General features: G+C 36.8%; 1 protein-coding gene across 16 annotated transcripts in view; it reads right to left on the reverse strand.

Moving 5' to 3' along the window:
• The window catches only part of LOC105479577 (forkhead box P1), a 630,259-nt gene that overhangs the window by 48,574 nt on the left and 565,425 nt on the right, over window positions 1-16,260 (reverse strand). For all 16 annotated transcript variants that reach the window (XM_071089096.1, XM_071089092.1, XM_011737586.3 and 13 more), the window contains one exon: window positions 10,645-10,749. In XM_071089096.1, coding sequence (XP_070945197.1) covers window positions 10,645-10,749 — 105 coding nt within the window. The remainder of the gene's footprint in view (window positions 1-10,644; window positions 10,750-16,260) is intronic.

The raw sequence follows: 16,260 nt of genomic DNA on the forward strand, positions 1-16,260 counted from the left end.
ACCCAAATTGATGCAAATATAAAATCTTGCTAAAATACAGCTATAAAAACAACAGGCTACTATAAATATAGGTTGTTTGGTAGGATTGAATTTTTATTACTTTTTCTTTAATTTTTTGGTAGACTGCCCTAGTTTCCATTATTCTATAACCATCCTAAGTTGAGACATCAAAAACTGGCAGCATCTCTTAGCCAGTGAGTTGACACTGAGACTCAGGAGCAGTAGTGGGTCTCTGTGAATAGAAACTGAATCAGAGGTGGAGAGAAACAAATACCGGATTAAAAAAATAATAATAATAAAAGTAAAACAGAATCATAAGCAGTGCTCTTTATGAGGGTGAGTATAAGAGAAAAAAAATAATGCTAACCTCAGTTGATTTTTATTCTTCTTCAAGACTATAATACAATTTTCTTATCTGTAATAGGCAGAATTCTATCGAAACACATATTAAATCTGAGGATTAATATATTATTTGGGGGAAATGTATATCACCATAAAAACGAGAATAGAATTACACAGTCAAGACACATCAAGGATGGAAAACACATTTGGAAAGAATGTGACTCTGTTCACGCATCTCCAAAGACCCACCCTTGATAGGATTGAGTTTAAGTCTATCAAACACAATGTACCTCTTGTTTATCACCATATGGAAGAAGCGCATAAAAAGCAGACATGAAGAGATTTAAAAAACCTTCCAAAAATAAAGCAAGAAAATCCAAAGCAGAAAAGGAAAAGTAGAGCGCTTCCTTTCTGTCTGTGAGAGACGGAGACCATTTCAACAGCTGATTCCAGCCTCGAAGTATACAGCACACATAAAATAAATACAGGTCACAAAAATTAACAAATCATCATAACTGTCTAATACATCCTGGGCTGGCTGCGGAAAAACAAGATCATTCTGGATTTATATCTGTAAGTATGGGATTTCCTGGACAGCTAATATCCACAAACAATCAAACACAGGAGGAACACGGGGGAAAAAGGCAGCATTATTTCAAATTTGAGCTGAGAGTCGTGATTTGTAAAGGGCTGAACAGGAACTGGAGTTGAAATGTGAAGCAAAGAAATTCTTGTACTAGGCACTGATGGACATTTCTCTGTTTCTCTTGGCTCCGTACAGGTTTTTAGGTCACTGAGTTTTGAACGTAATGCCAAATGAGAATCTCGCTAGTACAGAAACTTTGAAAATGACAACTAACTTAATCTCTCAATTTAAATAAAATAATAATAATAAAAAAAATCTAATGATACTTCACTCAAGAGTCAGAGCTTTTTATGAGACCTGTTGCCAATATTAGTGTCTTGGAATGATCTCATCTTTCATCCTGGCTAAATTCCAACACACAATTTCATTAACCCAGGTACCGCAGGTGATAAAACTCATTTTTCCCTAAAGAGACAGCTAAAAAGTACCAGTTATACATTTATGAAGTACCAGCAATCAAAATTATGGATTTTCTAAAAGGTTTTTAACTACTTTTATTGAAAGGAAAATCGCTGTCTCAGACTTTTGTGACACTATTGCTAATAATAAATTTTACCATTTAGACATGGCCATAATATGGTAGACAGTGTCAATAAAAGTATGGAGCAAAGATGATCCCTGTCTTTTAAGTAATGCCTTCTAATTACATGCCGGAAATGATCACATGAAATACCTAAGCTAACCAATGGCTCTTAAAATATAAGAACACTCAACAATGCATCTACAGTGATATAGATGTACCGCATGCACATATGCAGTTATATGTAGAATTAATTGCATAAGTAGACATTCAAAAAATTTTCCAATGTTTTCAAAGCCGACAAGAAAAATTTAAATTTAATTTGCATTTCTAACTAAAATCTGTTTGTTGAAAAAAAAATGCGTTCAAATGTTATTTGCTTCCTTTTGAGCAAAGTGGTGGCACTGGGCCTGTTATCTTTGGCAAACTTGTCTAAACTTTTCTATCTAATATTCTATATATCACTAGAGGGCACTGTGGTATTTAGGCCACTTTGACCTCTTCGAGTACGAAGAAAGGTCTTGAACTCCTGAGCAATGTCAGAAAGGTTAAAAAAGACACATTGAAAGGGAAAAAAATTGTTTTTGGTAACACCCTATTTTTATTTTTCTAAAACCAATAAAAAATGCATGATAAGTAGAAAAGTCAAATTCATAAAAATATACAGCTCATTTTGCAATACTCAAAGACTTGTCACCTCAGATCTGATGGGGAAAATTTTCATCCTCATCTTCTTGAGATTTAAATTGTGAGGCTGGAATTTGATTTGCATACATCCACAATTATAGACAGCTATTCCCTCTACATGGCTGAAGTCTCCTGCACTAACTAGAGGTAATTTCACTGCAGAACATTCAGGCGTGCAAGCTGAGAGCCACAAATGGGTTTGAAACAATTTATGATATCCGGCCTCCTTCGACATGTATTAGCATATACCTGGTTTCTTTAACATACACTTTGTTTTTCCAAAACCACAAACATAGTTGCTGGAATTTCATGTGGAAGTGCTTAAGGGGCTGAAAGTTAACACCTTTGTGATCCATGCTGCCTCATGGTGGCTGTTAAACAAAAGCCTCTTTGTCGAGGCTTTCTTGAAATGTTTTCTTAACATGTTCCAAGTAGTTTTAGGCAGGGAACTAAAGTAAACAAGATGTTACCATGATAAAAACACTTGTGAAAACATTACAGAGCACACTTAGTAGTTTCTTTCACATAAAACTCTTCACAGTTTTGAAAAGTAAAATTCACAGAAAAAAAATTTTAAAAAGCAAATTACCAATGAAATGTCCTCTACTGTCTACAGCTTTCGACCTTTTGGAAAGGGTCAAAGTTCCATCTCTGGGCATCTTTTTCAGCATTTCTCTGTCTTCCATTAGAGCACATAGACAGTTTATTTTGGCTTTCAGAAATTACATACATCTGACTAACAAGCAAGGGAATTTTTGTTTTGTTTTGCATGGAGTTTTTCTCCGCGAGAAATCACCAAAAGAAAAAAATTCTTTTCAAATAGGATACTAACCAAGGATACAAAGGATACTTTTAGTAGATGTTATACAAGTGGCTACCTAAAAGAAAAACTAGGGGAAATGGGAACATTTTCCCACAAGCACATAAGAGTACCTGGTGTTTGTGAAACTATGGGCCTGCGTCTGATTTTACACTCTAAGTTAAAAGCAGGGAAATGTGGTCAGGGTTTAACCTTCAAATCTTCTCCTCATTTTGCCAATGCATTATATGAGCATTAAAAAAAGGGAGGGGTAGGAAAGGGAAGAATTACAGATCCACGTTTTTACTAGTAAAGATTGTGTCTTTCACCTGGTTTGAAAAGCAGAGAAAAAAAAAAAGGACTCAAGTGGGGAGAGGATGGAAGAACGCTGATGAGTTTCACCTCTCTGGATGATACGGGACTTGTTTTTGTTTTTCTGTTATCGGAGGATTCCAAGCAATGCAGGGCTGGACGATTTCATTAGAGTTAGCACGAGCACCTGCTGCTATCAGTTAGCGCTAACAAATGCAACAGTCACATGATAACTCATGGTTGATAGATTAAAAAACAACAACAACACTAAAACTGCAAGTTGTTTTCAGAAGAAACAGGGAAATAAATGCGTACAATAGACTGGGTATCTGCTGATTCTGATAAAGCGTCCCTCTGTTGGCGGTGAGGGAAAGACAACAGGATGGTTATTTGTACAGTATTTATCTTTGAAATCAAGGGCCCTGTGGTATACCTCACCTTGGGAACAAACGCTGCAGAATGATCACAGAAAAGTGTCAAATCTCTGGTTCTGATTTACCAACACTTAGGATATTTCTTCCTCGGGAGGGAAAAAAATATGCTTCAGTTTTAGACCCGTGAGTTCCCCCTGCCACCTCTCTTTTTTATGAACCCCTCTGTCTGTTAACAGTGGCACAGTATTGACAGATGGGATTTTTATCCTGAAGAACCAAGCTTGGCCTCTGTAACAGTTACAGCTTATTAATTTGGAGCTGCAGAAGACCAGAAAGCTGTTACCTGGCAAAATCACTTCCTCTCCCTGAGTCTGAACCCTAAAAACTGGGTGGAAGAACCCAAGATCGAGGAAGTATAAAAACCATGGTTGGTCAATGAAATCATGGGGCATGACACACATGGATACCTGCCCCCAAATATGACTAACTTGAGGGTTCTGTGAATCCAAGCTAACATAACCCTGGATAGCTATGTCCGGGGCCACAAATGCATTCCTCAGCTAAAAAACATGTTGGTGAAACCAAAAATGCTACAGAGCAAACCGTGGTCCAAGGGACACAGTCATACTCGTTCCTTGTTCCTTATGCATGGTCAACGGCTGCTTTTGTACCCCAATGGCAGAGCTGAGTCGAGTTGCTGTGACAGAGACTGTATAGACTGCAATGCTGAAAATATTTACTGCCTGCCCCTTTATGGAAAAAATGTGCCATGCTGTCCCCTCTGTGTGGGACTTTTTACCAGAAGTCTCTGATTAAAACATTCTATTACAGAACAATTTCTTCTGATAGATCAACGCTTCGTATAGTCACAACTCCTCTTCCTAGGTAGAAGGTCGGAAATTTTTGGATATTTAAAATTACCCATCCTTGAAATATAAATATATCTAAGTAAGGTTAAGAGGTTCTAATGCTTTTAAAGAGTGCCCAGTAGGGGCTAGGCGGTTTATATGACGTACCTTTTATTTATTCATTCATTTATTTAATTTTTAGAGACAAGGTTTTGCTTTGTTACCCAGGCCGCAGTACAGTGGCATGATCATAACTCACTGCGGCCTCAAACTTCTGGGCTGAAGTGAGCCTCCCACCTTAGCTTCCCAAGTAGCTAAGACTATGGGCACATGCCACGGCACCCAGTTGATTTTTTTTTTTTTTTTGGCAGAGACAGGGTCTTGCTATGTTGACCAGGCTGGTCTCACACTCTTGGCGTCAAGAAATCCTCCCACCTTAGCTTCCCAATGCATTGGGATTGCAGGGGCAAGCCACCCGTGTCTTGCCTGGTGTACCTTTTAATTCTAACAACCCTAAAAAGTGGTTAACATCCCAAATCACATGTGCTGATACTGAGGCTCAGATGACATGTGGTTGGTTCAAAGAACATATTAATAGTGTCTTCACTACCCAGTCAACCTTTCTCCAAAACTTTCTTTACATCCATTGCCAAGTAGAAAGCAAACTGTCCATAAAAAGTGCTGCCTCTAACCAGGCTATATAATGCAGCAGTTCAGAATAAGTCTTCTGAAGCCAGACTGCCTGGGTTTGGACCTTGGCTCCACCTCTTATTAGTGTGTGACCTTGGGTAAATCACTTAACCTCTCTGGGCTTTAGTTTCCTTAACTGTATGCTGGGAATACTACTACAATACTAGCATACGCTGTTTGTGAGGATTAAATGAGTTAATATAGGTGAAGCATTTCGGCACTATGCCTGTTTTAAGGTTCAGCACTATTTAATTATAAACTATTACTAGAGGAGTGTAAAATCAAGGGAATAGAAAGTAGGTAAAAAAGAAAAAAAAATCTATGAAGTAACACTTAAATCGAGGTCAAAGCAATGCTACCTTTATTAAGTAAGAATACCAAGGAGAATTCAAGCAACACTGCTATCAACTTGCCTAAACCATAAGAAATCCCTTCTAAAAAGAGAGGGACAACTGAAGAGAAGCGTAGACTAGAAAACTTTTGGTCCACTGAAGCAACTGAAGATGCTTTCAGGATCTATGAATCCAGCAATCTGAGCAAAGTACTCGATGCATCACTCTCTGATGACAATGACCCCCACCCCCCTCCCAGTGACATCATTCAAAGAAGCCAGGTGGTTTTTATTTGAACCACAGAAGTTTGCTAGCTTCTTTCAGTTCGGTTCAATGGAAAACAAAGTTGGTTTCATCAAGGCCAATTTGATTTCCCTTTAGACTGAACAGAGAAGTGGGAGACGTGAATCTACAAAAAGACTAACTTATTTTCCACTGCACCAGGCAAGATCCTGATACCTGAAGACAACTCTGAATTTCCAAGAGTTAAAATCATGTTGTAGAGGAAAGAGTTAAAATCATGTTGAAATCCTGAATTTGTTACATACAACCAGTCAGTGTGTAACTCAGGAAAGCATCTAGGGGAGTTTCTTCTTACTCAGCATTTGCTCTCCCTTTGCTACTTGACTATATTCATTTTTACATTCTTGAACCAACTCTCTCATCCCTAGCCCCCATGTGGTTCACGTGGGGTGAACATCTCCCTCTGTTCTGGAGGCAGCATGTAATGCAAGTCTGGGGATGTCATTGTGATTGGCTCAAAGCTAGAACACATGACTCAATCTGGGCCAATGACAGTCTCCCTAGGGCTTTGTCTGGCGCTACAGGGAAAGAGACACACTGTGGGGCTGATAAACCTGTCCTCTTCAGTTCCACTTGGAAACAGCCCCCAAATGAAGGCAACACACAAAAACAGAAATAATGGACAATTAATACTCCAAAAGCCTTGGTTAAATATTAGGATCTAGCCATGCTTGAAGCCAGCTGTACCACTGGACTTCCTAGCTATAGGGGCCAATTATCATCCCTCACTTATTTATTTTTTTTCACTTAAGCCAATTTAAGTTGGGTTTCTGTAACTTACAAACAAAAGTCATCTTACAAATATAAGTCAATAAGTAAGTACCAGGAAGTAACCAAGCAACAGTTGCAGATTGATAGTGGGCATTCCAATTCCACTGAGCAAACAGGAACTGAGAACATGTCGTGTCATGTGCAAAACCACAATAAATAATTGATAGGTGGTTTCCTATACAAGTGCCAGACTCCTAATACCTTTAGAAGAGAAATGGGCTTTTTTATAGGAATTGAATCTAGGCCCCAATTCTAATGATCTTTATTTTCTTTAATACTAAAATTATTCTCTCTCCTTTTTGGGATAATCTCCTAATAAATATAACCTAATTGTCAGCTCACATAACAAACGAACCTATGATTTGAGGAATTTTTAGGGTAGGAATATTTTAGCCATTAACAAAATGTTTAAAATGGGTCTAGAAACTGTCATTTCCCTTTCTGACTCTAAAACTGATATATGTCCCTGAGCTTGTGGATAGCAATTTTAGAGTTCTAGAGACTTTATAACAATAAGTCATATTTACAGATGTTTATTAGCCATTCTATAGATGGAAGAAATCGGCACCAAGATATTTATCAAACCTAGCACTGGTGTACAGAAAAAATCAGAATTTAAAAGTGGCTCTGCCAAATTCTTTTTCTCTCATTATATAAATATGATTAGGTAATTGATCAGGAAAGAACAAAACTAAGATTCTATAGTGAGTGATTTCTAAACAAAACAAAGCCCACGATCACTAATCTGAATAATAATAATTGTAAAGGGTTGTTGCTTAATTTAAAATAAAGCATTGCTGATCTTGATTGTTCATATTTAGAAGCAATTTTGGACATCTCTTTTAAAATATTTTTAAGTACTTAAGTTTTCAATGACCACATACTGCTCTCAGAGTATAATACTGAGGCAAGTAAGCTAGGAAACAGATTCACAGGCTTCCATTCATTAACCAAAAATTTATATTCACCAAAACTGCTTGCAGGTAACACTAGATATCTCTCTAAGGATGGCTTTATTACAATATTTGTATCTAGGTTCATGAAGATAGATACACACACTGTTCTAACAATATAAAGACCACACAAAACTGGAGTCTTGCACATAAATCAGCTCACCTCTGTTTCCCTGGGGCTTGAATGAGAGAGAAAAGCTAGAAGGAGATGGTCCCCAACAACCAATTTGTAAACCATCACACACACACATGGGCATATGTTATAGTTATACATGTGCATATGTTATAGGTATACATGTGCATATGTTTGATTACATGTCTATAATATGTAACATATTGAATTCATAATTAATGATTCAATGATATTATGAATATATTTATAGGTTTACATGTGCATATGTTTGATTATAGGTATACATGTGCATATGTTTGATTACATGTCTATATCATGTAACATATTGAATTCATAATTAATGATTCAATGATATTATGAATATATTTATATGATACAAAAATGCAGGGCAGTTTGGTCTAAAATTTTTTTTTTTAACTGACAAGGTAACACAGGTAAGGAGTAGCATAGAAGCATTTCACTTCAGCTATGAGATTAATATATTTCCTTACAGTGATGCTTTATAGGTTTACAGCTTCAAATGGGCCAACCCAGGTTTTAGTCATACTTAACAGTAGAAATTAAAGTTACTCCACTCTCCGTGTAAGGACAAGAACCCGAACATAAGTCGATATCAATATAGGAAGTTAAGAATCAAATTGTTAGCTTTCCTCGGCATCCACTTTCTACATTTATAAAGTCAAATGTATAATAAAGAATGGGTCCAATCACCAAGCTGCAATTGGCCAGTAATTGTCACCAATTATATAAAAATATAGTGCACATGCAATTGCTTCAAAGTGAATAAAATACCTAGGAATCCAACTTACAAGGGATGTGAAGGACCTCTTCAAGAACTGCAAACCACTGCTCAACGAAATAAGAGGACACAAACAAATGGAAGAACATTCCACGCTCATGGATAGGAAGAATTAATATCATGAAAATGGCCATACTGCCCAAGGTAATTTATAGATTCAATGCCATCCCCATGAAGCTACCAATGACTTTCTTCACAGAATTGGAAAAAACTACTTTAAAGTTCATATGGAACCAAAAAAGAGTGCGCATTGCCAAGACATTCCTAAGCAAAAAGAACAAAGCTGGAGGCATCATGCTACCTGACTTCAAACTATACTACAAGGCTACAGTAACCAAAACAGCATGGTACTGGTACCAAAATAAGAGATATAGACCAATGGAACAGAACAGAGCCCTCAGAAATAATACCACACATCTACAACCATCAGATCTTTGACAAACCTGACAAAAACAAGAAATGGGGAAAGGATTCCCTATTTAATAAATGGTGCTGGGAAAACTGGCTAGCCATATGTAGAAAGCTGAAACTGGATCCCTTCCTTACACCTTATACAAAAATTAATTCAATATGGATTAAAGACTTAAACGTTAGACCTAAAATCATAAAAACCCTAGAAGAAAACCTAGGCATTACCATTCAGGACACAAGCATGGGCAAGGACTTCATGACTAACACACCAAAAGCAATGGCAACAAAAGCCAAATTCGACAAATGCGATCTAATTAAACTAAAGAGCTTCTGCACAGCAAAAGAAACTACCGTCAGAGTGAACAGGCAGCCTACAGAATGAGAGAAAATTTTTACAATCTACCCATCTGACAAAGGGCTAATATCCAGAATCTACAAAGAACTTAAACAAATCCACAAGAAAAAAAATCAAACAACCCCATCAAAAAGTGGGTGAAGGATATGAACAGACACTTCTCAAAAGAAGACATTTATGCAGCCAACAGACACATGAAAAAATGCTCATCATCACTGGTCATCAGAGAAATGCAAATCAAAACCACAATGAGATACCATCTCACACCAGTTAGAATGGCGATCATTAAAAATTCAGGAAACAACAGGTGCTGGAGAGGATGTGGAGAAACAGGAATACTTTTACACTGTTGGTGGGACTGTAAACTAGTTCAACCATTGTGGAAGACAGTGTGGCGATTCCTCAAGGATCTAGAACTGGAAATACCATTTGACCCAGCCATCCAATTACTGGGTATATACCCAAAGGTTTATAAACCATGCTGCTATAAAGACACACATACACACGTGTTTACTGCAGCACTATTCACAATAACAAAGACTTGGAACCAACCCAAATGTCCATCAATGATAGACTGGATTAAGAAAATGTGGCACATATACAACATGGAATACTACGCAGCCATAAAAAAGGATGAGTTCACGTCCTTTGTAGGGACATGGATGAAGCTGGAAACCATCATTCTGAGCAAACTATAGCAAGGACAGAAAACCAAACACTACATGTTCTCACTCATAGGTGGGAACTGAACAATGAGAACACTTGGACACAGGAAGGGGAACATCACACACTGGGGCCTGTTGTGGGGTGGGGGAAGGGGGGAGGGATAGCATTAGGAGATAAACGTAATGTAAATTGCGAGTTAATGGGTGCAGCACACCAACATGGCACATGTATACATATGTAACAAACCTGCACGTTGTGCACATGTACCCTAGAACTTAAAGTATAATATAAAAAAAAGATGACACCTCCAACAACAACAAAAATATATATATATTTTTATGTATAGTGCATATGTTATTGATTTTATATGTAAGGACAAGATAAAAGTAAGCGCTAAATAACTGCAAGTTTAATACTGGGATCATTTTTTTCTTTTTAAATCCTTGTCATTCTGAAAAATGGGTAAATACGGGCTCTAACTGAGACTTACGCCTTTGGATGTAAGTCTTTTTCCCATTGTAGTACAACCCTCAATAGATTTTGTAACTATTCCTATGACAGTGCGCTAGACCTTGTGATTTAGAGTCCACTCTCAAAGGGTTGAAGTGAAACTCTCCATCAAAAAGGCATTTTATGAGCAAAGCATGAACAGTGGGAGGTGCTGGCTGTGTAAAAGAAGAAAACAAAATAAAATCATTCTTACTTTAGAAATGATTGGAAATCTTCGCACACTGCTTCACAGCCTGGCCACTTGCATACACCATGTCCATAGAGAGGATGGCTATGGGGGTGCTCCTCATGGGACAAACTGAAAGAAAACACACAGAAGACCAGAGAATGAATTTGCTGCCAAGAACCATTCCACCAGACGAGGATAAAAAAGGCAGGAGGAGCCCACATGGCCAAATGTGGACAAGACAAATCTGTGATTTCCCCCATCCCGTGTAATTGACTAATTAATTCTGCATTGTTTGCTAAGAGCAAGAATTAAATTGTACCTAAATGTATTTAGTCAAATGTTAGAAATGTACATCTATGTACGAAAAAGTGTTTGACAGGCTTTTGTTAGATGCGAAGCTCTTTACTCAGACTGCGAAGGAGTCTTTAAAAAGCTAGAACTTATTTAATCTACATAATGAAAATTACAAAATCTGTACTTGATTTTGAGATTCTCTTGCTATATCTACAAGGAATATTATCCATTTTCTTCCTTCCCTTCCCCCAGAAACTGCTTTCATATAATCACGTATTTTTTCCCAAGTTAATTTTATCTAGCAAAGAGTACAATTAAATAATTTAGAATAATACCAAAATAATTTAGCAAGACAAATGTATCCAAGCAGATGATTCCTTTTTTTTAAAAGCTAATAATGGCAAGATGATTATATTCCTAAAATTCCTAACACCAAGAGTGAGAGAAAATTTGGCATGAACACGAAGGGGTTAATCCTCCAGTGGGGTTCCAATCAATACGTAATGATCTGGCCACACGGATCCAAGTCATGGGATGCTTTGATCCGCACCATGTGGTGCTCGGGGAACAGTATCTGTTGCACTCGCTGATGAACCATATTCTCAAATATTTTCTCTATTATATTTCTGCATCCAGACTTCTTTCAGACAAATTATTTTTACAGTTGTTTCCATAACCTTAAATTCCATCAGATAGAAATGTAACACTAACATTGAGAGTTCTGTTTCGTACTCAAGTGCATTCCCTTCCCGGGAAGGGCTATTTTGCAACTTACTCGACTGTCTCTGCCTGACTTTGAACTTCAAGCACAGTGAACGATGATTACACAAGCACACACACGTGCGCGCACACACATGCACGCGCACACACACACAAGAGGCCTGTATTTCATTTCATATTGCCATCAGGATGTATATTCATGTATCTTATCAATTTACATTCATAGAGCAGATGTACACAAACGCCACTTGTCCCTGACTTAGACAATCCACAGTAAGTGTATTACGAACACAAACCAAGAAGCTTCGAAAGTAAACACACAGACACACAGAACTACATCTGATCAAAGATCACTACGTCTCCCTATGACTTTTGAATAATTTTGCTGGAAATCTAATACAATTTAAAGATAATAACAAGCTATTTTGTCCTAACACAGAAAATAGGTCTTAGAATTAAAAAACAAAAAAACAAAAAACAAAAGAAAAAATTTTTAAAAGGTAGAAAAATAACTTGTAAAAATACAGAAAGGTGCCCCTCATACAAGAAAGGAAGACAGCAAGGGAACTCAAGTAGCTATAGTGAGATTTATAAAGCTAAACAATAAAAGGATATTCTCTAAGCAGTTAAGAGGGTAAAACTGCATTGGACTCAAGGAAAGAATTACTACCTATTTGTGTTCATCTTCAGATATGTGAATGAATAAAATAGATAGTATGAAAAAAGAATTTTAAAAATTTATTAACAGTATTACAAATAAAAGAATACTTCAACAGTAGAATTCTCAGATATTCTAAGGGGGAAGAAAATCATTTAAAAAGAAAACTTAATCCACAGCTTAAAAAGAAAAGAAAAATATCCCAACTTTAATAATTATTTTCTTTAGCAATTTTGAGATTATTCTTGTAACTTTAAAAGAGTAAAATATTTTTGTTGTAGAAAACTTGAAAATCCTGAAAAGAAAAAAAACTACCTTCAAGTACACACACACTTGATAAGGTAAGGCATGAATATTTATATCATTCTTTTACATTTAATATAATTGTGTAAATACTTTCTCATGTTCTCAACTCATCTTCAAAAATCTTACTTACTGATGGGTAATAGTCCATTGCATGCCATCTTAACTCTAATTATATGCCAAAATTTAACCATTCCTCTATTTTGGACGTTGAGTTTCTCTTCATGTTTGTTATATTTGTAAATAATGTTAGAAATAAAATTTACCAGCTTAAACATCCCAATGTATCACAACTGACTGCTACCAGAAGACACATTCAGAGAAACAGAATCACTCAATTAATGAGTACCAAAATTTAACACTGTGAATATTCTATCAAGTTGCTCTTGAAAAATGCTACATGCCGAGTACATTCTTAGCCAGTATACATATTTTGTGTGATTTTTTTCTATTTGGAAACGAGGAGCCTGAACTAGTTAGGATGAAAAATCAACATTACTAGTTAGAACTGTAAATGGTTAAACGGCTGTGCTTCCTGGGTTAAGCTGGCGGTGTTCTGAAAATAATAATACAAGAGAAAATAATAATATGCATTGACTAGCAGGGTTTTGGACTCTAAATAAAATGTGTAGAATTTAACCCGATGTATGCTGTTCCCCATCCTGTTTTTAGTTAACTTACTTATGAAGGATCCAAGATCTGAAAAAAAAACTATTCACATCTACGAATTTACTTTTAGTTCAACTTGTTATCACTACTTCAAAGGGCAGATAAAGACTCACTAGGGCCTTAGAAGGCAACCAGTTGTAACCGAAGTCTAAAGAAACTCATACTCTTCACACACGGGTACATTTACACATTCAGAAGACCGTTTGTGAATCTGTCTCTCAGTTAAAAAAATTTCTTTATTATGAAAAGATTACATGCTCTTGTTTTTACAGGTTCACATATTAAACTGCAGTGGCTCCTGAAGGAAGTGCACCCCCACACCCCAACCTAGGCATCATTTACCATTCTGGTTTACATTGCATTTCTCTTCTAACACGTTATTATTTTAGAAAATGGAAACATACTGGACACACTACTGTCATTTGCTTTTCATGTTTAACATAAAACTGGACACTTTTAAATACACAATTGTCTGACACAAAGTGTTTGGCTTTGGAAGGAGAGAGAACAAGCTGGCAGAGGTGACTTGCTAGCATCTTTTTGGAAAGATACCTAAGAAACTGGAACAACTGTTGCCTCTGGGGAGGGGTACAGGGAGTCAGGAGTAGCAGGGCAACTCAGTTTTCACCATACTTTTTATATCTTTTGAAGTTTTAATTTTGCACATTGTAGGAACTGTTGCTGTGCAATTGTTAATTTTTTTTGCACACATGTGTGTGTTTGCATATATGTATGCAGTAGGAAAAGAATCAAGTGCTATGCAGGACTTGATTTCCAGTCTGCCGTGTGCTCTAACAGTGGCACAGTGAATACCACACACCCGCTGCACGTGTGACTGGGTCTCGCTTTTAGCTTTGCAGTCGTTCTGTATGAAGCATCATTGGACAACACCAGCTGCCCCTCTGAATGGGAGCTTTTCTGTTTTCTCAAAAAAGTGGAACAAGCATTTATATTCTTGCTGCCTTTTGGGTCGTGCCAAAAAAGACAAGAAGGGAAATAAAAATGAGGAAAATAATGTTTCTATCTTGAATTAATTTAGAGCTACATTTGCAGGATGAAACATGGTGGGAAAAGGATGATCTGGGCATCTGATGGTAAAATAAAGCAGTAAGCCTAATCATTTAAGTAAATTATTCAAGGGTAAACTCACCAATGTGTAAAGTATCATTTCTGAAAAGCTGCCAGGGTCAGTGATGAACATAGATAGGTTTTATTTTTAAAAGACTTAAACATGTTTGCCAAAATTAGACTTCTAAAACTTTAGGGTCAATTGTTTAATAAGGTGTATTTTACTACAAACTCCCAGGTTGAATATTCCTAGGGGCAGGGATCACTTTTTCAGCTCCACAAACTTAGTACCTCCAACAGAACACGAGTTTGAGGCCAGGCGCGGTGGCTCACGCCTGTAATTCCAGCACTTTGGGAGGCTGAAGTGTGTGAATCATTTAAGGTCAGGAGTTTGAGACCTGCCTGGCTAACATGGTGAAACCCCGTCTCCACTAAAAAATACAAAAATTAGTCAGGTGTGGTGGTGGGCACCTGTAATCTCAGCTACACAGGAGGCTGAGACAGGAGAATCACTTGAACCTGGAAGGCAGAGGTTGCAGTGAGCCTGATCGCACCACTGCACTCCAGCCTGGGTGACAGATGACAGAGCAAGACACGGTCTCCCAAAAAAACCAAAAAAACAAAACAAAAAAACATGGGCTTGATAAATGTTAGGTGGATTTATGAATGAACAGACAGTAAATATATTGTTCTATTTCATTTCTGTGTGGATATACACTCAACTGGTGTTTGCCTTTTTAAAAAAAGTCGTGTAGGTAAAGACCAGAATTATGCAAAGCTACATGAGAAACTATCGTTATGACACTTTCTATTATTTAATTTTATTCTGAATATATAAAACACAGATAGTATGCATTTGAGAAAAGCCAGTTAATTTAAATTTTTCTTGATAATCCTTGATATGTAAAAATTAAATATAATTTTAACACAAAAATAGTGATAGCATTTCAGATTAGAAAGAACCAACTTGCATGAAAAGTATAATTACATATAAATATGTAATAATTTCTGATGTTACATGATACCAAATCCAGTATATATTCAGTAGGGTATAAGGGTGTCATTTTCAATGACAGTTAAGTAGGATATTTTCTTCTATTTATTTTTTTCTGCATCAAAGTATACCATCCAAGGTCTTCACTTCAACACTGACCTTAGTTTTTGAGACAATTTTATATAATGGTTATGGTTCCTTATGACATTTCATGGTTACATTCCTAAGGTCACTACTTAACCAAAGCTTCAAACTGGAATTATTAAATCCACCTGCTAAATAAGGACAACGTCTGAACTCTGCTGTCTGCAGTCTTTAGTAATCCTTACACTGTTAGTCCTGTAAGCTAATTTCCCCTGTGGTAACTAAGAGGGAAGAATTTCTGAAGGAGATGAAGTGAAGGGTGACCTTGATATCTGCCAAGCCATTTCCTGCCAACTGAAATCCCAGTTTTCCCTTTACCTGAAGGCAGATTCCCAGCTTTTCCTGTGCACTGACCCAAGTTCTCATGTCTGTCTTTTATGTTTCCCCTGAATTTTTCTTCCCTTTTCCAAATCTGCCTCTTTCCAAATTTGCCTTTGTTTTCCTCCTCTCCAAATTTCCGATTTATCTGTAGCAAAAGGCTACATGTATCTGTGCCCATTAGGGTTTATGCCTCCCCACAAACACCAAAAAAAGGAAATCCTGCCCAGATTATAAACTGTATTTTATTTCACTGGCATGTTATTTGATAAATTAAATTATAGAAGACTACGTTGGTTGTTCTCTACTCACTCAAAATTGTGGAAATACATTTTTCAAGTTTTACTGAGTTATAGTTTACATATCATACAATGCACTCATTTAAAGTGCATAATTCAATATTCACGGAGTTGTATAACCATCATCACCAGCTACTTTTGGAACATTTTTATCATCCCTCAAAAGAAATCCT

The sequence above is a fragment of the Macaca nemestrina genome, chromosome 2 (assembly GCF_043159975.1).
Source record: "Macaca nemestrina isolate mMacNem1 chromosome 2, mMacNem.hap1, whole genome shotgun sequence".
Taxonomy (NCBI): domain Eukaryota; kingdom Metazoa; phylum Chordata; class Mammalia; order Primates; family Cercopithecidae; genus Macaca; species Macaca nemestrina.